The following is a 21,996-nucleotide window of genomic DNA, read 5'->3' as shown; positions in this document are numbered from 1 at the left end:
ATATCGTAGTGATCTAATAAATAAACATATTTACATGTCGAAAAACTTATGACAACAATATCAGAGACAGATCTGGTGACCTCATGTCAGGACTGTTCATCAGGTGTATATCGACTCGGAGGTTGTTTAATACATAATATTAGAATATAATCTTTATTACATCACTACATTTCTTAAAATAGTGATGTACTAAAGTTAGGTAATCCACATACACAACAATGCCAACAGATGTTACATGTTTATTACAGTGATATACTTTCGAATACGCAGCTAGCTGCGTATTTTTTTTTATCCGGATCCACGGACATCCCTAGCCTTCTGTCTCCGACGTCTAAGACTATGGCTTGCCCATGGAGTAGAAGGACCACGATTCTTTCTTCATGACAGACCATAAAACTTTGTGTGCAATTGTGAAAGATCTTCTCAGTAAAGTTTAGATGGGTAGAATTGTTATTTTTAATGTGAAATTTACTGAGAAGCCTTATATTAGAACTATGATCAAAATGACGATCTTTTTTGGTGTTTTTGTTTGTCTGTTTTTTGTTGTTGTTTTTTTTTTGGGGGGGGGGAGTTGTTTTGTTTTAAATTTACAAAGTTGTTTGGTTCCGGTTACACGACCCCACCTAGTTTCACGACGACCCTAAACTTTTTAAAAAACATATTCGAGAAAAAAATCGCGTAAAATTGTGAAGTCTCGCAAGAAATAGTGGATCCATGTGACATCAACTGAAAAAGACAGTTCTTCTGATCTCTAATGGCTGTGTATCTGATGAGAAGAAGCCAATACCATAGACGCCGTATGAAAAACAACAGAAAAAAACATAACTACCTGAATTACACACTCCCACATGAAATAAAATGTAAAAAATAAAATTAAATGTAATCGGAACCACACAATTTGTTTACGCCTTAGTATCGTCGCTGGCTGACTACAACTATTTTGTGTTTTGAGGTCATAGTCAAGATCAACCAGCGTAGACAGTAAACCAGGGTATTTACGGATGTATAGTAAACTATGCACGTAATTGAATACAGACTGTACAAAATAAAATCCACGTGAAAAAATAACACAGTCAATACACATTTGCAGGGTTTTTTGTGTGTGGGTTTTTTAAAAATCTTTTCTCTGAAATCCACAGTGTGATTCTAATTTCTATTCTTTTCTACCCTTTGCAAGTATAATTAAATCCAAATTGAATCCAGCATCATTGCGTGAATAATGAATGTGATAGAAAACTCTACATAGAAAATGTCATTTATGAGCACGAAACAGCCATTTATCACCATTGATACATTCTCATTTATAGAATCTGTGTACATCCCCATCAATCTACATGCAAATGACATGTAGGTTTACGCAATTCACTTGTCTGTGGTTTACGTTTACGTGATATTGATGGTGCGCCCTCATAGTTCAAAACAACCAATATCTATTACGCTCGCATATTTTACTAGGATGCACATCACTGGTCGTCTGCAGTGTGAGTACTCGAGTGTTTTATCATAAAATTGTGCGGAAAATCAGTCTAGTACGGTCGGCCATAAGTTCGTATCCTATCAGAACTTCTGAATGAAGTACAGGTTTTACAAAGTTCTGCTGATTACTGTAAGAACTACAAAGATATGTTCATGTCCTAGCTCTGGAAGGTAACGCGAATCAAAATATTCATACGGACTACCGGACGTTACACCGTTGAAGGAGTCGGCAAATCACTGTGTTGTCACCGTTGCTTTGTCAACAGGGACGCCGTACCTTCACAGGTGAGTCCTGCTAAACATACTCCTTCACTGTCCATTACAATGCAGATATAATATTGCCAGTATTGTAGGCTTGATAATGACTGAGTCGTATTGACACTTTGCGATTCAAACTTACGAGAACCATGTATTGTGTTTTTCTTGAACTTATTATATAAATTTGTGATAATTTTAAATGGAAGGTTACAATGGTATAGGTGTCATACTAGTAGTATTGTACATGGTAGACAAATCCGGAAGTTGGCTACTGGGTGACAGTTTACCCAGTTCGTTGATTTGGTACTTTTCTGTAATCAGCGAGATGATGTACCGTACTTCAGACCGTACCTAATCATTGCCATTCTACGTTCATTAGTTAACAACAAATGTACTGGATTATTGACTTTATCATACTTAGTTCACAACAATAAGATTTTGTTGTAAGACGTTGACAAAAGACGGCTGTAGTGTTCTTCTGACGAGATTACAGACATGACGAAAGCGAGCACTTGTTTGCTCCAGTGACTAGCTTCATAGAATTTTAGTACTTGTCATTTTTATTTTTCGCATGTGACATGTATAAATGCAGTCACTCGAATCAATCTGTATGCTGTTGTTTTGTGTTTGTGTTTGTGTTTGTGTTTGTGTTTGTGTTTGTGTTTGTGTTTGTGTTTGTGTTTGTGTTTGTGTTTGTTTTTGTTGTTGTTGTTGTTTTTAAATGTATAGTAAATTTACTATACATTTAAAAAATGAATATACAGATTGATTCGAGTGCCTGTATAAATGTAAAGAAGCTTAAATTTTATATGTCAAAGCAATATATTATTTGAGATATTTGTATAATAAATGACGTAACACAACTATAAAAGGTAAGATTCAAACTTTCAGAGGTGACAGTGTATGCAAAGATTGTACAAAGACTATATATTTAATATATGGCTATTTGACAGTCATGTAGTCGTAGTCTTTTAACTAAACCAGTGAGTGGAGGTGTAAATCGTAACGATCCTGTATAGGAACTAGACTACCAGTCATGGTGCTAGGTATCTCATTGTAGATCTATGTAATAATCTATACTTTTGGTTTCAAAGAAGAAAACACAATGTACACACACACACACACACACACACACACACACACACACACACACACACACACACACACACACACACACAATCAATGCCACACTGTATATCATGTGTAAGTTACACCAGCACAATTAGTGTTTTGTTTGTCATAGTGGAATAAACTGATATGATTTTTTAAAATCTTTAATCTTTATGAACATGTTTTCATTTGTGTTGTGATACTAACTTTATAAACAACACTGTTCAAAAAATTGAATGAATAAATCAACATTAAAAATGATAAAAATAGAAGAATCAAAGTTTGGCATTAATTATTAGCTTCATAGTGGATGAAGTAGTTTGAAAATGTTCCTTATTTGTAATTTTGGATTTTTTTGTATCAGTTCTACTAAACAGTCGATGCCAATAAGTATGTGATATTTTTAGTAATAATTTTTTTTTTTCAGGATCATGGCAGTAGTCCCACGTACTCCAAACTCTCTGCTTCTCCTAGAAACAATCACAGAGAAGTCATTGGAAGATGAGCCAGTGTTAACACAAGAAGAGAAAGAAAGGTTGAGAGCAGAGTATACCCGGGAAAAGGTAGAAAAGGGTTTCAGATTTCGACAGCATACACACAGCTCGGGGCACTCCAGATGCAAACATGGTCACCATTCTGGAAAAGAATGGTCTCCAAAGACATCCCCCAAGAGAATACGCAGAGCAAAACATCAACCCAAACAGGAAGATGAGACCAACAACAAGACAGGGACAGATATGGGAAGACCTAAATCAAGGGAGAAAACACCTATAGAGACCAATGACTTAGGGAGAGATATGGGAAGACCTAAATCAAGGGAAAAAACACCTGTAGAGACAACTGTGGTAACCAAAGGACCAAAAGTTAGACCATGGAGCAGTGTCGGGGAGAAGGGTCGTAAAGATGGAAGGAAATCTCCACATGAGAGACCAAAAACTGCTACAGCAGTAAGAGGGGATGAAATTGTAGTACGACCATGGTCTGTTACGGAACTATTAGATGATGATCAAGGAGAGTCAAAGGAAGAAATAGATAATGAAATGGAAATAGAGACAGGTATGTAGTGGTAATTAAATTTTAAAACATTTTTTTGTTGTTGTAATTTCAGCTTAATTTGAAAATTGAATCCAGTTATGTTTTATCACTTAAGTGTCAGGGTGAATATGATGATAGTAATTACTGTGCATGTTGTTATCACCTTAGATACATTCACTTCATGATCAAAACAGACTCAATAAACAGACGATTTAGGTTCACTTTGTGAAAAGTAAAAAAAAGAAGAAGAATGGTTTGTGTCTGATAGAGACAAACAGAATGTATAAGCTTATTCATGAAATTTGATCTCTGACCTGCTTACATGTGAATTTTTTTTTCATCAAATCTGATCTGTGACCTGTCTATCACTGAACCATTCAGATCTGAGATTGAATTGTGAATTTCATTTCTTTTCTCTTTGAAACCTAAAAGAAAAGGCCAAGTGGGTGTGGACTCCAAAGAAAGAAGAAGAGGCGGTGGAAGAAAAACCAGAAGAGTCTGAACGTCCTTCATTGAGAACTGTACAGTCATTTCAAGAATTGTTGGAAGGACCGAAAGTAACAGATGCAGACTATGACACCGATTTAGAAGAAGATTTCCCACCAGGTAAGATTTATAAATCACATCAACAATCCATATAGTATCAAAGCAGAGATAAGTTACCCCTTTTTTCGGAATCCAGTGTCAAGCGAGTATATACCTTTCGTCCGACTCACTCACTCACTCACTCACTCAGACATCATCAACATAATGATGTTAAACCATCTGGTCAAGTCTCATCAATATCATACTTTACTTACCAAAAAAATAATAAGTATTTAAATTTTCTACTGTTGAAATGGAACAATATGTCAATATGTTCAATGGGCCCATGGTATTTATAATGCCACTCCAAATTACTTTTGCATTGTATGGTTGCTAGTATATCACCAGATTTCATTATTAATTCCATTTCCAAAATATTTATGCTTGCAACCATGTCGCTTATATTCCTATTAAAAGGGAAGCAATGTAAAATATGAATATAGATTTCGGTTATTGAATGTGTCAAGAGAAATTCAGTATACTAAATCAATTTTATACAGTGCCTGTATAGCTATTGATGTGTTCAGATTGACCTCATTTTTGCCAAATTCTTTTCTGCTTTTTTATTTATTTTTTTTTTTATTTTTTTTTTTGAAATTTGGGTTACATTTTCCAGAGGCTATTTTCATCAAAATTTTGATTGAAAAAACTTGGACTCAACTAAATATCAAAACAGTGTTCTTTTTGAATGGAGTTTTAGATTAAAATGTAAACCAAGGTTACCATTTACAGTAGTATACAAATAGTGTGTTATATAATGTAAAGTAAATTACTATGGTAAACAGCAAGATGAAATGAATAGCTCGGGGAATTAACACACAGAAGGAATCAATTTATAAACAGGGAATAAAAAACTACACAGTAGAAATAAATTAAACAGGCAATAAATATGCAATGGGAATAAATTGACCAGAGAATAAATGCACAGGAAAGAAATCTATAGAAAATCAATATGTAGTAAATTTGATTATCGATGTTAAAGAGCTGTGTGATTACATTAGGGATAGTTCTATCGTTCAGTGGTATTATTCTATGCTTTTCTTGACTGTGAGTCAGTATTGTAGTCCTAAATTGGTCTAATGTGTCAGGCTTTTTATCTAGAAATCAAATCTACCACTTGTAGGAGAGTAACTTTATCATGCAGTTTAATTGTCAACTTGATGGTTTTATTGAATAAACCTACAGAGACAAGTCAACAGGTGTTGTGTCTCATTATTGATACTACGAAAGCCACCAAAATATGTTTCAACATGTTTGAATTCATCATGCAGAGCTTAAAATATTGTATAGCCTAGGTGTTGAGGAAGGTTTATATCTTAAAATGTGAATGAATATTGTATGCATATTGACCCAGGCATGACAGCTGTTCCCCTATTTAAAATGCCTTCCTGCAATAATACAATTGTTTTACAAGTATATGTACCTGTTGTAACCATGGTGAAATAACCCAGATGAATGGTATCTGTGTATGGTGTAAGTGTGATCCGGTTACATTGATGACTGCATGCATGACAGTGTTGCAGAGCCTGTACTCTACGGTATTAAATTTTGTTTGGTTGCAGACCCAGAGAGAGAATATGACCCGAGTGGTACTAATATTTATTTGGAACAATGCAGGAAGGAAGGTGGGTTCTCATCAGAATTTTATGACAAAATATGACAAAAATTAATATTTTGAAAATAAATGTCAGATATGAACCTGAGAGAACATCATAGTTAATACTAACGATATGCACTGAAACCAAATAGTTTTCCATTTCTCAGTTTGATAAAAATCAAGACAGAAAAATGTGGTGTATTGATGTATATCCTATTGCACATCAGATATTATACAGAATATGTTCACCTTGAAGGTAGAATGAACTCATTGTTGTAAACCACAACCTCTTTTATGGCACCGTCCAAGACACACTGTCAAGACGGGAGGTTTATATTTCACAGTGTCACAGAAGAAACATCAGCTCTGGTTTGTGAGAATGAACAAAGTTAACAACTTTCACTTCACTGCTTATCATAACACTGGTGTTTTATGACAGACGTTGTACTTTATGAAATTGTGATTGTCGTGATAAATGATAAATGTCATATAAATGTAACCCATTACTTTCCTTCTTTTGGTTTATAGGAGTCATTCCGATATCTTACGTAATAAGACATCTGAGAGATCCAGTGATGAGAATGAGACATCATTATCTGGGATACAAACAAACTAAACCGCTAGCCAGAGCTATGACAGTGAGTATAGGATACACTAAAAGACTCTAAATATTTCTGAGTGACTGCATTTTCTATCAAGCTTACACTTTTTGAAGGGATGGTTTTAAATCTTACAACATTTGGCTAGCAAATATTCCACATGAGAAATCGAATTTCTGATGAGTGTAATTAAAAAATGTGAAAGTACATATATAAGGTGGACTGAAAGGTTTGCTGTTGCCTTTGAGATTCCATCAGCTAACCTTTGTAGAACAACATCGTTCATGCTAATGGAAATGTATTATGAAAAAAAAGGTGTCGAAACAAATAGCTGTAAAAAATCTCCATGGAATCAAATTTTGAAGTTATAGTTCTAAAATTTATATTCTGTTCCACTTTGTGCTCGGGGGTGTCAAGCCTGGACCTTCCAGGATGTACCCTGTGAGTTACTTTCCAGATTTAATTAACAATTACTTTCATGGTGTTTTCTTCATCAGGACAACCCATTCGTTGAAGATTTGGATTTAGTTGACAATCACCTAGAAGAAGGAGGTGCTGTTGCCTTAGCAACTATGCTTAGGGAAAACGCCAATATAACAAAATTAGTAAGTACTAGTAAAAAGGGTTTGATTTTAAGAATATAGAAAGTAGTTTAATAATTTCAACAATGTTCTTACAATCTGATACCTACAAGCTATGTAAAATTCCTAAAACATAAAACAGGTGGTTTGATATAAATTCAAAGATTGCTTTGTCTCCTACCTACCATTACTAATCAGTGTGCCCTTCCTCAGCATAGCTGGATTACATCAATAATTATTTGATACCAGTTTTATACATTAATTAATACAAGGACAGGAGTTGATGAATTTTGATACTAGCCTATCACTCAATTCGTAATTTTCATAATATTATGAAATCGAGTTGATATTGATTATGTGTCAGTATCATAGTTGAAATATGATGGATGCAATAGTAGACAAAATGATAAATATGGATTAGATCATGGAATTCAGGCAATGTTATGATAAGGGAAATGTCACTTTTGATTGAATACAGTATCTCACACAGTGTCATGATAAATATTGTGTGTTCACACAGTTTTTTCCATGTCAAATTTACACAGGATATCTCTGAGAACTTCATCTATTCCCGTGGAGCAGCAGCAATGTTTTCAATGTTGGAGACAAACTATGCACTGAAATCATTGTCACTCAGATGTAAGTCATTCTATCAAGATTTCCTAATCATAGATTTTTTTCACCTGCAAGACGATTAAATGTGTGTAATTTATTTTTGATGGTGTTATTTAATGCGTTTTGGTGGTTATGGTGAAATTTGCAAGTGAACTTGTAGTTTGGATGCCAACATGAAATAAAATGTAAAGAGAGATCTTGAGATTTGATTAAGGATAGCAGTAGATTAGTAAACTTGTAGCTACCGTGTATATTCATTCCCTAGTGAACTAACTAATGAAAATTGACTTTAGATTATGAATAGTTTACATTTCAATCAGTAAACTCAAACACAGAATGTTGATACAGCTATTAATATTTGAAATTTAGTGCAACATAGTATATTATTCATCACTTATTATAATGTATATATCGTTTGAGTTCAGAACCACAGTCCGTCACATATGAGGAAAACATATGGTTTTGATATATGTGTGTGCAGGATATTGAAAAAAACGAACAATTGCCTTTCTTGAAAGAATTTCATTATTACACACAATCACTCCTATTCATACACAGTCATCTATGCTGTATTTTATTCTCAACATACCATGAGGGCTTTTTGCCGTGTGTATAGAAGTGGAAAATTGAAAATTACAGACTAAGGAATTTCAAAATATCAAGCAGGAAATGAGTAAATGAATTATAAAGAGACCATTAAAAGTTCTTTGTAGCCCTTACTATATAAGTTTTAATGGAAATGATGTGTGTGATTCAAATGGAAAATACCAGCACATCAATTCATTATTGTATGATTGAGAAACCGACTTTTGTCAGGTAGTTTGATTACAGCAGTACATGAATAGAAATCTGTATTGATGTTGGACTGTTGAATTTATTCAATAAAAATTATACATATGCTATATTGTGGCAGATGAAGATAATTATCTGTGGTCGACAAGTTAGAAGAATAATGGGTCCAATATATGTACTGTATACAATAGCTTTAGAACCCATATGCAATATAAAATGAATAAAACTGTATATAGCCTACTAAGGTTAGTATGCAAGACCAAGTTGATATTAAAAATTGATGTTAGCTTTATCCCCAGTGTGCAAAATTTACCACATTGATGATTGGACCAAGCATCCTTCAGATGTAATATATATGTAATCATAATATTTTAATTTATTAATCCATAATCAAATTTGAAAATTGAAATACAGCAATTGCAAGTACCCTTAGTCCCCCGTATCCGAGATATTGTATATGCCTTAAGATTTGAAGTGATGTAGTTGTAATTCTGTGTTCATTCATGTATATTTACAGCAAACCACTTAACAGATGGTGATGCCAAGATACTGAGTGAAGCCCTTAAAAATAACTCCACCTTAATTGAGTTGGATCTTAGTCACAATGAACTTGGTGAATTAGCAGGAATTCATCTAGCCCCAGGTTTGGTAAGTTGATAGAATTAGCAGGAATTCATCTAGCCAGCTGTCATGCTATTAAAATTCCAAATATCAATTGCTGCATAAACTGGAGTCACAGGGGTGAATTAGATATGCTAAGCTAGTCCATACAGGTCTACTCAAATATGTCACAATGTCACTTGGGGTCAACTGATAAGCCAGATAGGTCACTGGTGGGGGTCAACTGAATCAAAGTACATGCTAGGTCATTGAGGTCTCTAGTCTAGCTGGTAGACCCCTTGGGCTATTCTGCTTTAAAGGCAACCGAAGGTTACTATAACTGAGGGCGCTAGCACTAAGCACCCTCAGTCGCGACCTTTGGTTTCCTTCACAGTAAACAGATTAGCCTGAGGTCTCTAGCAACAAGACTATGGGGTCTCAATCATTGCAGAGATGTTACTAATTATTAGTAGCACTTTAGAATTTGATTTTTATGAAACTTGAAAAAAGCATGAAATCCAGAATTTAGTCTGCAGTTACACCACACACACTTGCCAACCAGAATGCAGTCTTCCTAAGTATTTTAAACAGTATTCAAGTGTTGTATCTTTAGTCTTTGTAAATTTAACAAACACTGGAATAGCAAAATGATCTCAAAATAATACTGTCATCAATCAAGCACAATTTAACAACTTGTTTTTCAGTCTTCCTTCTCTATCTCAAACAAGAAAGAAAAAAAATGGAAGATAACGAAATCTTTCTACCATGTACAATTTCAGTCAATTAAGCCATTATCTGGTACATCCAATTTTTTTCCCAAACAGTAGATCATGAACTTTCCAATTAAACACCAAAATGTCATGATGTTTGTGATAAAGTAAATGTAAAACAGGTGGTGACTGAACGGTAACTAATCATGCTTACCTGAGCACTACAGTACTGCATTATTTAACTCGTTCATACACAGGAAATTAAACAATAGGAAACATATGACCCAAGGAAGTTGTGTATAAATTTTGTTTGTAATTCATTTAATATTTATGCTGAACTTTGTATGATTTTTACCAGCTGAAAATAACAGTTTATCCGTTTGATATTTATGGTAAATTTTGTGTGATTTTTACAGGCTGAAAATAACAGTGTATCAAGATTAAACCTAAGTTGGAATTCAATCCGTGGTAAAGGCAGTGTAGCATTGTTCAATGCTCTAAAGGTAAGGCATCAGATTGTCTTGTGGATTTTAGTGTGTTCAGCAACTACATGTATACCAAGAGAAAATTAAAATGATATAAGTACTAAGAGGACAAAATTTATTTGTCTATGTTATAAAAGTACTGTAATGTACTGACAAATCAATTTAACAACATCTGGAAAAGTTCAAATATATAGCACTTTAAACAAAGAAAGTTTTTTTTCTTGTTTTTGTTGAAAAAAACTTTAAAGCTGCACAAGCTCCAACTGGAAACTATCTTGCATTAGCTATAATGACTTCATGGTAATATCCTACATGCTGAACAGTATGGAATCCCTCATGGGTAAATGTATTTGTGTAGCTGTACACATATGGTACATACAATAACTTTAATCAAATTGATTTTAGGGTCCACACCCAAAAATCAGTGCCCCAATACAATCACAATTTACATATGTTATTATACTGCTTATGGGAACAATTGACCCCAAATTGACATGTACAATGTCTAATTATTGGTATTTTAACAATTTTCAGTGAATGTATTGTTGGTTGTCTGATCAAAAAAATAATCATCCAGTTACAGCTAGAGTAGCTTTAAAGAGTGTTGTTATAACTCAGTGCACTGTATTTTGCAGTGTAGATTCTAGGAACCCTTATAAATTTATCATGGACCTTGTCGGTACGAGGACCATATCCCAGATTAATGTTTCTAGTCAATCCAGTGCATTTATAAACAATATAGAGTGTCCTTTTTTCAAATTTTCAACATACAAGTCAACAACTTCACAACGTCATCCACCCACAAGCTTTTCCCAAAATATGAAGTGCATGCATGCAAACAAACTTGAGAGAATATCACAATTTCATGTATATGTATGTATGTATGTATGTATGTATGTATGTATGTATGTATATGTATGTATGTATGTATGTATGTATGTATTTATATATGTATGTATGTATGTATGTATGTATGTATGTATGTATGTATGTATGTATGTATGTATTTATTTATATATGTATGTATGTATGTATGTATGTATGTATGTATGTATGTATGTATGTATGTATGTATGTACCTTACACTGGCTTAATTCTTTTCACAAAGATATTAGTTTGAAATACCTTTCACCAGCAAATGCATTCTAACAAAAAATACATAACATTGGGTTGTCTGAAGTTTAAAAAAGAAATGTCATGAAAACTCTGCACACACTTATATGTAGATATCCCAATATTTATAAAATGTTAAAAGTGAACAACAAATTTTGTGAAAAATAACAAAATTCACCATGTCTTTACAATTCTTACAAATAGTTACCAAAGACAACTCGTTATACAAAATTAACCTTTACACCTTAACTTATGCATGATATGATTAGCATGTTGGCTGTGTGTATGTTGTACGTGCATGTAAGTTTTGCTTTGATTACATTTTGCATGCTTTATAGGCCAACTCAATACTGGAAATGCTGGATTTATCCTGGAATGGCATTGCACTCCCTGGATGTCAGGCATTAGGTAGAGCACTCAAGGTTAATACAACACTCAGAATACTCAATCTCAGGTAAATCCACTAATATTCAACTTTTTCCTTTGATAGATATAAACAACTCTTGTCAACTTTTTAATTCCTATTTTCCACAACTTTGAGAGGTGTGGGAATTAGCCAGGATACAAAATAGATACAGATTGATAAATGTACACTGCGCTTACCACTTTGTGCTTATTTCTAGTTTGTATCTGTTACTTGTTCTTGTTAGAAGGCACATTTGTACACCAAACTGAAAAAAAATATCAAATCTACTTTTAATTAGTTTACATGTAAGACATGGTTTGTGGTTCACATTTATGTGAAATTATTTTAAACATTGCTGTCAAAGCAATAGGAGTAATGTATGTTTTCCAAACATTTTGAACACTGTTGGTTGTCCAAATATTTTCCTTGTTGAATTATAAGTAAATCAAAAGAAAGTTTTATTAGAGCTCCATTGAATGAACCTGTACTTTTGTAGCCATCCAACAATTTAAAAACATAATGCTAGATAATTGCCTGATAGTGTTGGCACTCCAAATATAACAGTAACAGTGTTCTCCCCACTGTAGAGAAAGCATGGTGCAACAACGTCCTTGCCATCTAGGCCGCCATGTTTGGCAGGTTTCTACTGTGCTTCAAATGTGTTCTACCATCTTTGAGCTTTAGTAATCTTTGAATGACAAAAATCATAATAATACTTTCACAAGAAGAGAAATGGCTGATCCCCAATGTACATGTGTGTATGTGTTAAAATAAACATGTCAGAGTTTGTTCCAGTGTTGAAGACATCCATATTATATGCTGATCACTATGCAAACCAATATGCAAATTATCATGTTATTCATATGTAAAGTATATGTAAATTAGCTGATATCCTTGCAGTCTATCCTGAGGGAGAACACTACAAGTAAGAATAGAGCTGAATTAAAATGTTTATGCCAGGTATCAGGTGTGCAGCTAACAATTGATTTCTCCTTGGATATGTTTCCCTATAACTGGTAATATAATTTACTATGTACAAAGCCACTAATAATGTGAATGTTTTCATGTTTTATACAGTAATAATCATATAAATCTTGATGCAGCCAAGAAACTTGTGATTGGTCTGAAGAAGAATATAGGCCTGGAAGTACTCATGGTATGATAATATCATTGTTTAACGTTACTGTTAAAGTGTGTTGTAGAACTGAAATTATCACAAACATTATTGTATATAAGTATTCTTGCTACCATACTGTCGCTCTACAGTCATAAACTCGTATCCACTTTCAAGTAACACATCCAAATTGTTTACCAGTCCTATAGTTCACAACTGTATAAGCGACATTTTAAGTAAATACTTGATAAAAATTTTAATGTTTACAAGTGTTGTACTCTCTCATTACTTGGTCAATCATCAAATTATAAATACTTATCTCGTTATTTATTACTATTCAGATGGGAAGCAATCCACTGGGTGATGAAGGTATCATGACATTGCTGGTACCAATGCATAAACACAGAACACTCAGAATATTCACTTTACAGGTAAGAATTTGATGTTTGTTTATACTGTTCATATAAAATCAACATTGATCACGAAATGTACATAAATATGTTACAAGGAAAATTTATATTTAGCTATTCAGTTATTATAGCATTGAAATATTTCTAAGCAGAAAATATACAGATTGCTGGATAGCAAATAATTGTTATGTTTGCTTTTGTGGGATGTCATTATTTTAATGTCAGTCATGTTCTAATTTTACAATTTGATGTTCAGTGGATAAAGATGCAATTCATATTGTGCCATGTATCACTTGGAAATGTATGTAATTCAGTTTACATTGAACTGAAATTTAATCCCACAGGGTCTAACTGTGCCAACTGGTATCCAGGCAAAGATTGAGGATTTGATGAATTCCAGGGATATCTATGTACTTCATGCTGGAGTTGGTGGATACAAGAGACAACGGGTAAATAAACAACATTAACACTGAACTTTCAGTCAACATAAATTAGATTGTTAAACAGAATCAGAGACTACTGGAGGTTATAATTACGTGGATTGACTTAAAAGATTAAAAGTTGAAATATACTAGAAAGAGACCATGTGTACGGGTTTGGTTGTTTTCTACTGATATTGTAGTAATATATATAATATTTCAGGTGGCATTAATTGTAGTTTAATAGTACATACATAAAAGTGAACAACTCTGATGCATCCAGATTTGTTCATGCTAGTAAAACAATAGCCACTATTGTTTAAAGTTTATTTATTTATTTTAAAGTTTATTTATTTATTGTCAGTATTACCACTAAAGACAAAGTATAACATACTTCACTATTATAATGAAATCTGGTAAGGTCTGATTACTTCATAACTACATGTATGTTAAGTATTTTTGTCTTCTGCAAACATTTTATTTGACAGACAACAAGCAGTACTGTTAGTATGGTGGAACAGTTCATTAACGACAACCAACTCGGTGTGTTGGATGGTTGCCTACAAAAGGATGTAGAAAAATGCAATATGATACCATTTCTAGATGTTCTAGAAATTCTCCAAGAAAGTGGTTTGAAGATGAGTGAGGTAATGAACACTTTCTAGCAATTAAGCTTTGATAATGTAAAAAATGTAAACTTGGTAAAGTACTCTCAATGTGAAGAACACAATTATATAAAATACTTGATTTCATCACCGTATTTACTGGCTATACTCCAGTACGATAATAACTGCATCTGGACATTTTGAGAACAGTACATGGGGAGAGGAGAGATGGGGCAATGATTACATTATTAACTTGATAATGTAATGTACTGTAATGTACAATTTCTGTTTTTTGATATTGGAAAAATATATATTTTAAGTCACATATTGAAATCATACATGATTTTAAAGCTACAAAACTGTAAGAAAAGTTCAATCATAATGTGAACAGAAACAGATGCTGATAGTAATGTGGACATAACTTGTACTTATAATTGCAATTGTACTCAATAAATTCATCTATTTGATATCACAGGAACAAGTTGATAGATTACTAGATCACACCAATTTACAGAGGACCACAAAGATTCACTACAGGTAGGACATCTTGTTGGTTTTGAGCGTTTGGTTGTGTTGTCTGTTTTCAAGCTATACGTGCAACTTAACAAACTGCTGATGATATTGTCATTTACTTTGTAATCTGTTAATTCTCATAGTTGCTATCCGTCAGATTTTTTTTTTACATTTCTTTGCTTCATAAACCATAATTTCTTTGAACGTTTGAGAAACAGTTGAAATGATGGTCTTATTTTAACTGTGCTCAATTCTGATACAACCCTTTGCTCTAGGAATTGGAAATTGTATAGAGATTTACTCTATTTTGAAATGCTTGTAACCTGTTACATGAGTAGTATTGTCAGTTTTTTTGCTTTTTGAGATCCACTAATCTCTAGGGGGTATTTATGTATGTTTTTTATTTATTTCTATTTTTTCTTTGATCTTTTTTTAGCTGTGGGATGTATTTGGGTGCATTAATTATTGTATTCTTTTTAACCCCATGATAAATTTGAATAATGATAAAACATTCGTACAGCACATTTAATTATCCACCAGGTACACTAATTTATAGTTTGTATGTAGGTTAACTTAAGTTTCACCAGTGAACACATTATAATCTACTTTAAAAAATTGAAGTCATATTTCTGACTTTTAACTGTAAGTATGTGTTGTTTCCTTTACAGAGCACTATTGGCAGGATTCTCCTCTCTAAGAGTTGGACAATTTACAGAACCTGATGCATCTGAGTATTAAAGGGGAAGAGGAGTTGTACAAGGCGTACTATCTACCACAGTTAATGCAGTTCCCAACTTCTGCAAATCATTGTGTTGATGTGAAGTTTGTTACTTTGATATATAGTTGCACAAATCCCTTGTGAAATAATCTTTACAATGAATGTATCTTGTGTAAAAACAAAATATACAATGTTGGACAAGCAGTCAGAGAATGAGCCACTGGGGTTTATTACAAAGGGCTTCTCATTGACTGCGATCAGTGATGGAGTGAAACCTGTACTGATATACAGTGATAAACAAGAATGGACATCCTCAGCTTAATATGGGCCAATTGCAGACTCATTTGTATGCAACTTTGCAATGTACAAGATGAAATAAGTAACTGTACAATACTCAGTTTCTGGTTGACTTACATATACATGTACATGTACACACAATCAGTCATTCCTGCCAAAGTGGATCATTCTTCACTACACATTCAGAATACAAATTATCAAAAGCATTGCACAGAATATCAAAGTATCAATTCAAATACCTGTAGTTAGCTCAATATTTTTGTACATAAAGTTTGAATTCTCAGCCACATTTCATAGTACACCTGTGTGTTGTGTACACACAGGATATATTACAGCAGAGCTGTATGTGTTATAATCAGGACTTGAGTACTATATGTCTGTATATATAGAGTACAGTAATTTGACAAAATGATTTCAATATTACATATCAGTCAGTACTTTATGATCGGTGACAGTGTAAAGAATCAAGTATTGAACCATTGCTTACTGAATTAAGAATATACAATTTGATAATGAAATAGATTATATTCAGAAATTTTAGAACATACATTTATACAAATACATGTACTAATTTTCAAAATTTGATTAATCAAATTTTTTATCCCATTGAATATCAGGATCAAATATGGTTTTTATAGAATATTTTGCATATACATCTTCTATTAAGTTATGTTATAAACAAAATCATCAAATATCAAATTGTTTTTCATAATGCAATCATTCCATTGAAATTGCTTTGATTCCAGGATCAGCTGTAAATATTTTCTTTCAGTTTTGTTTGTGGTTTTGGTTCAAGATCTAGTAAAAAGCACAAATTCTTGGAACACAAAATATGCAACAACCTTGATATTAGCAAGACTTAAAGTGCCAATATCATTTTTTTGTGTACTTCTAAGATCTCAAAACTGTATGTATATGTGTTACAAGACCTTTGCAGTTTGCAATGCAGTGATATTTGTAATTTCGATCATGCATCATTTTATTTTTTCAGTGCCAAGTGTTGGTTTTTGAATGATTTCAACATTATATACTGTTTTGGTGTGCATGATTGCCAAAATGTTTGATACATATAAATATAAATACATATAACCAGTGTATAGATGACATTGCGTGATAAGTAACTGGTCTGAAATTTATCCCTGCAGTGCCACAAACACACAATTCATATTTTTTGTAACAATTTACAAAGAAAGACAAAGACTACATAATTTTGTTATGTACATAATGAAAGTTTATTTTCATAGTTTTCTCTCTCTGATGGTATAACTAAATGTACAAATTGAATACATGGATAGCTCTATACTGGACGAATAAAACACACTACTGTGTCAAATATATCAGAAGCTGCATTCCTGGTGTATCATTTGCTTTGAATTGTACCAGTAATACTAATATTGAAACTATTAAGTGCAGTGAAAAAAAATGATGAAATGTTGAGACTATGGTATCTGTAGAAGACATCAGTGACAATCCACATAACTGTACTAAGTACAAATCTATATTAGTAATAGTGAAGTTACCTTATTGGAATCTAGTTTTTGAATTGATTACATAGCTTTCGTCCGAATCACTCGGACGTCATAAACGTAATGATCTTATGTCGTTCAGTCAAGTGTGATCTCAAAGTGGAATCACCTGACCAAATGGTATAACATCATTACACTGATGACGTCTCCGTGATTCAGACGAAAGCTATGCAGTCGCTTCAAAAACTAGATTCCAATAAGGTAACTTTACTATTACTATATAAAATGGAGTAAAGTATCAATTTCTATTCTACTACAAATCTATCTTTACTAATCACAACTTCTCACTGACAAAGACTAAATTGGTTTGTCTGCTTCTACATGTCTATTTGTCTTTCTAAGACAACATATTTCAAACTTTGAACTGACTTTTTTTGAGTAGAGATAAATTTACAAATGATAGTAAGTATTTATATTTTAGCACCTCCTTTCAACTGTCACTGAATAGTTTGTATGAAGTAGATAGTATCCGAACTCCTGAGATTAACTTAGACAGATTTTGTGCTGATGTGTGTTTTTTGGGGGAAATACCGATGACAAATATTCACTGTAAATCATTCGCAGTGTTCAGTTGAAGAAGGATGCATTTGTAATACTAGTACATTTACACCTGTAAGTTTACGATGTCTATTAACATGCATCAGCTAGAAGCAGTGACAGAGGTGAATTTCTGTGCTGGTGAATTTGAAACTTACTTGTATTGAAATGACCAAAATCATTATGCACTCAATGTCACTGGGTTTATTAATTCAAATGACTACAATTCAGAGTTGTTGTTCACGCAAATTCTAGGAGTCCACTCATGCACTCTTCAACAATAACACAGACTATAATAATACTATACATATAGCCAGGTGCTATTTCATCAAACATCTACAAATCGCTGAAAGCTGTCAAAAAGTTCTTTGCATTGCTCAAGCTAGGCCTACAACAAACTGGCAAGAAAACAGTGCGACAGATCGTAAACAAAAATCACACCTATTGATGAAGATCATAATTTCATAGAACAATATCAATATCTTGCATAAAAAAAATCACGTTCATTGTATATAAAAATCAGTGGTTGAGTTTAGATTCCTCAAATTGGCAGTATTTGATGACATTGCACTTGGCACACGGTGGAACATGCGTTTTGTTAATTAAACCTGGGTAAAATGAAAACGGAAAATGTTCAACAACACAACGAGATGGCTATCAGATTTCTTTACATGCACAACAGAGAGATCACAAAGTTTTAACATAAAGCTGTAGTAATAGTAGTACAAAAAAATTACATATCCGCAAGAAATACATAACAGTCCTTTTGTTGACAATAGTGTCACATCAATATACAACACACGATTGTTTTACATTAATTATTTTTACTAATTATTGGTTTTAATTTCATACCTTCTGAATCATCAATATTCACATTTTATCAACTATATTAATGTTTTTGTAGAAAAAAAAATTGTGTAATTTTGTAATCATAACATCTAGATTGTAAATCATTCCAATCACTCACTTTCACAGTCCTACACTGGACGACTGAGTTTCTTTTTAAATCCTTGTTTTTGCATGTAACATACCCATTCACAAAAAAATTCCCCCAGAAGAAAAGCTTCATTTCAAGGTCCCAAGCATACTAGAATGTTTTCATATTGTCACTGAGAACGATGTAATATCCTGTAGTATGATACATGCATGCATCACTGTACAGACAAACAGCTCTGCATCACTGTAAAGCACTAAACAGCCATGCATCACTGTAGATACTTAAACAGCCATGCATCACTGTAAACATATGTATTGTTAAACAGCCATGCATCACTGATGACAGTACTACCACATCACTGTAGACAGTATAAAATAGCCATGCATCACTGTAATGTCTCAAACAGCCATGCATCACCGTAAAGCAATGACACGTCAAAGCACCACTATAGATGAAGTTAAACGGCACCACTGCTTAATGTATCCTTACAGGCATGCAAGTAGTCAGCATGGACAATATTATTATAATACAGGCATGCACCATTGCAGTTGAATGATGCAGGCATGTAAGACACCAACCACACAATACAGGCATGCATCATAGTTCATCTATGATACAGGCATGTACCATGGCAAATGTTACAATCCAGTCATGCACTATGGTAGTTGTTACGCACCATAGTGGATGTTATAATACAGGTATGAACTACTAATAATTTGTTCCTGTCTCACTACCAAAGGTGTGTTTCCCTGATTTCACTGATAATGTGACTGGCCCTTTGAAGAGCCTGGAAAAGAAAAGAAATGATAGATGATCAGTTTTGTTATCCTGCATTGATACCATTTTTACTATGACTATTGGCAATATATTTCAAACACGCCATTTTACAACAGACAACACTCATATTTATTCTCCTTTTATATACAAAATATCCCATAGCATAAAACACACTACTTTTGATTTACAAAACTAGTGAACATTTTCACTAGTTTTGCCCATAACCTTTTTGTTTGTATCAGCATCTCCAAATTTAAAAAAAAAAAAGTTGTGAGAAAATTCAACTAGGAGAATACAATCCTGGAGAATAAAACTGTTCTTAAAAAAAGTGTAATTTCCAACATACCTTGAGCATCTCAGCAGCTTCTTTCCTCCTCATTGCTATTTGTTCAGATTCTGAGAGTAAATCATCTATGCATTCTTGTTTATACAAATGACCCACCATCTCACTCTGTAGGTTATCTTTGACAAAATTCACTAAGAAATGCATGACTGCCTTGGGAACACTGTCTTGGATGTTCTTACGTACAATCAAGAAATAGGATTTGATCAACCGTTCTGTGAAAAGAAAATGTAACATCTGTCACCATCATGACATGATTGCGAGAGTGGCTGAAACTTGTCTTCTTCTTTTTTGCCTCTTCTTTCAAAATATTACAACTGTTCATTTTGTCATACCTTATCAAATTAAGTTGTATTAATATTAGCCGAAGAAAAGTACTTGAGCTGTACATAATTCTGTAACTTTGTATTGTACAAGAAGGTAGTAGCTAGCTTCAAACTTCTGCAACCTATCAGTTTAATATGCTTTTTATATATTACACATGGTTATGGTTGCCACAGGTTTGTTGCAGGCTTATTGTACATGTACACTGGCAGCAATAACATTGTTGGTAAGGGGTATGCTAATACAACATATTTGCATAGTTGCAAAACAGCTGACTGCTGATGGATGACAGTAACTGGCTACACACTGGTGTATGTTTTCATGTTTTGTCTCCTGTTTGCAAACAGGTAATTATCAGTGTTTTCGTTAAGGGTTGTAAGCAGGTAAAATCTACCTGAGTTCCCCTCCAAAATTACGGTACAATGTATTGGAAACTATGCCAGTTTTACCATGTTCCCCTTTCTGTTACCGGGGTTCACCAAACCTTCGTAAAAAAACACTGATTATGGTATGATAAACATGTAGGGAGAGTATAATACTTACGTATGATGTCACAATCTCTGTGTTCTCTTGAAGAAAGCTTTCTTGATGGAACTGACGCCTTTGGTATGAAGAGAACAAAGACATTATTATTATTATGTTAGTTTGGCACATTTACCTAAGGTGAAGTTCTAATTATTCATATTATAATGAAAAAAATGAGGACTACCGACTATTTGATAAAGTTTGATGCTGATACATAAATGATGGTAAAGTATATACTTAAAAGAACACAGAGTGCATGGCCAACACATCTAACTTGGGCCAACTGAAAGTGCGCCCTCTACAGATCAAAGTCATCTCACAAAATGTACAACATATTATTTATTATGGTACAATATCACGACCACTGGATGAAACTATATATTGTTTGAAAGCACTGTATATAAGAAAGTATAATAATACCCGTACAATGTCAAGAAAATTGACAAACTATGTATTGATCGAGAGCGCTGTCCATAAGAAAGGTATATTACCAGTACAATGTCAGGAATGACTTCAACTATGTAATGGTTGAAGATGCTGTACGTAAGAAAGGTATATTACCAGTACAATGTCAAGAATGACTTCAACTATGTAATGGTTGAGGGCGCTGTACATAAGAAGGGTATATTACCGGTACAATGTCAAGAAGATTGATGCCAGGTTGTCTTGGACCAGGACTGTTTTCAACCGATACTGGTGCTGATGCAGCTGTTGCAGCTGCTGCAGCTGGTATACTCTCCTGACTTCCACTTTTTCCTCCTGGAAGCATTTTAGAGAAATTCCATCCACCATCTCTACCTGATGGGTCTGTACCTGGTTGTACAGCAGCCTATTAACAGACAAACAGATTTGAAAGAAATTATTGATTTTTTGGGGGGTAGCTCAGCCTTCTTTTTTTTCTGACATGACTTTATCTCCTTCACATCCAAGTGAAACCTGACTTGGAAAGAGAAAAACAAGTAAAAGAAGTGATGGGAAAAGGACAAATA

At 33.5% G+C, this 21,996-nt stretch overlaps 2 protein-coding genes across 4 annotated transcripts in view; one reads left to right on the top strand and one right to left on the bottom strand.

Moving 5' to 3' along the window:
- Positions 1-1,467: 1,467 nt before the first annotated feature.
- On the top strand, positions 1,468-17,375 carry LOC144441264 (uncharacterized). Its single transcript, XM_078130827.1, has 16 exons — positions 1,468-1,761; positions 3,272-3,900; positions 4,312-4,485; positions 6,027-6,089; positions 6,590-6,699; positions 7,158-7,265; positions 7,787-7,880; positions 9,166-9,296; positions 10,375-10,461; positions 11,895-12,010; positions 13,040-13,118; positions 13,418-13,507; positions 13,831-13,935; positions 14,394-14,552; positions 14,986-15,047; positions 15,692-17,375. Exons 2-16 carry the CDS (start codon positions 3,276-3,278, stop codon positions 15,759-15,761), a joined length of 2,073 nt encoding a protein of 690 aa, XP_077986953.1. The 5' UTR covers positions 1,468-1,761; positions 3,272-3,275; the 3' UTR covers positions 15,762-17,375.
- Positions 17,263-21,996, bottom strand: part of LOC144441241 (dynamin-1-like protein) — a 16,998-nt gene continuing 12,264 nt past the window's right edge. For all 3 annotated transcript variants that reach the window (XM_078130801.1, XM_078130816.1, XM_078130809.1), the window contains 4 exons: positions 21,639-21,836; positions 21,026-21,083; positions 20,162-20,373; positions 17,263-19,825 (listed from right to left, as the gene is read on the bottom strand). In XM_078130801.1, coding sequence (XP_077986927.1) covers positions 19,769-19,825; positions 20,162-20,373; positions 21,026-21,083; positions 21,639-21,836 — 525 coding nt within the window. In that variant the 3' untranslated portion in view covers positions 17,263-19,768. The remainder of the gene's footprint in view (positions 19,826-20,161; positions 20,374-21,025; positions 21,084-21,638; positions 21,837-21,996) is intronic.

Source organism: Glandiceps talaboti, chromosome 1, assembly GCF_964340395.1.
Source record: "Glandiceps talaboti chromosome 1, keGlaTala1.1, whole genome shotgun sequence".
Classification (NCBI taxonomy): Eukaryota; Metazoa; Hemichordata; class Enteropneusta; family Spengelidae; genus Glandiceps; species Glandiceps talaboti.
Note: the sequence above shows the minus strand (reverse complement) of the source record. Positions and strands in the feature narration are given on the sequence as shown.

Coding starts and splice junctions, on each gene's coding strand:
- LOC144441264 (XM_078130827.1), top strand. CDS start 3,276: ATGGCAGTAGTCCCACGTACTCCAAACTCTCTGCTTCTCCTAGAAACA. Junction 4,486..6,026: donor AGAAGAAGATTTCCCACCAG/GTAAGATTTATA, acceptor GTTTGGTTGCAG/ACCCAGAGAGAGAATATGAC. Junction 9,297..10,374: donor TTCATCTAGCCCCAGGTTTG/GTAAGTTGATAG, acceptor TGATTTTTACAG/GCTGAAAATAACAGTGTATC.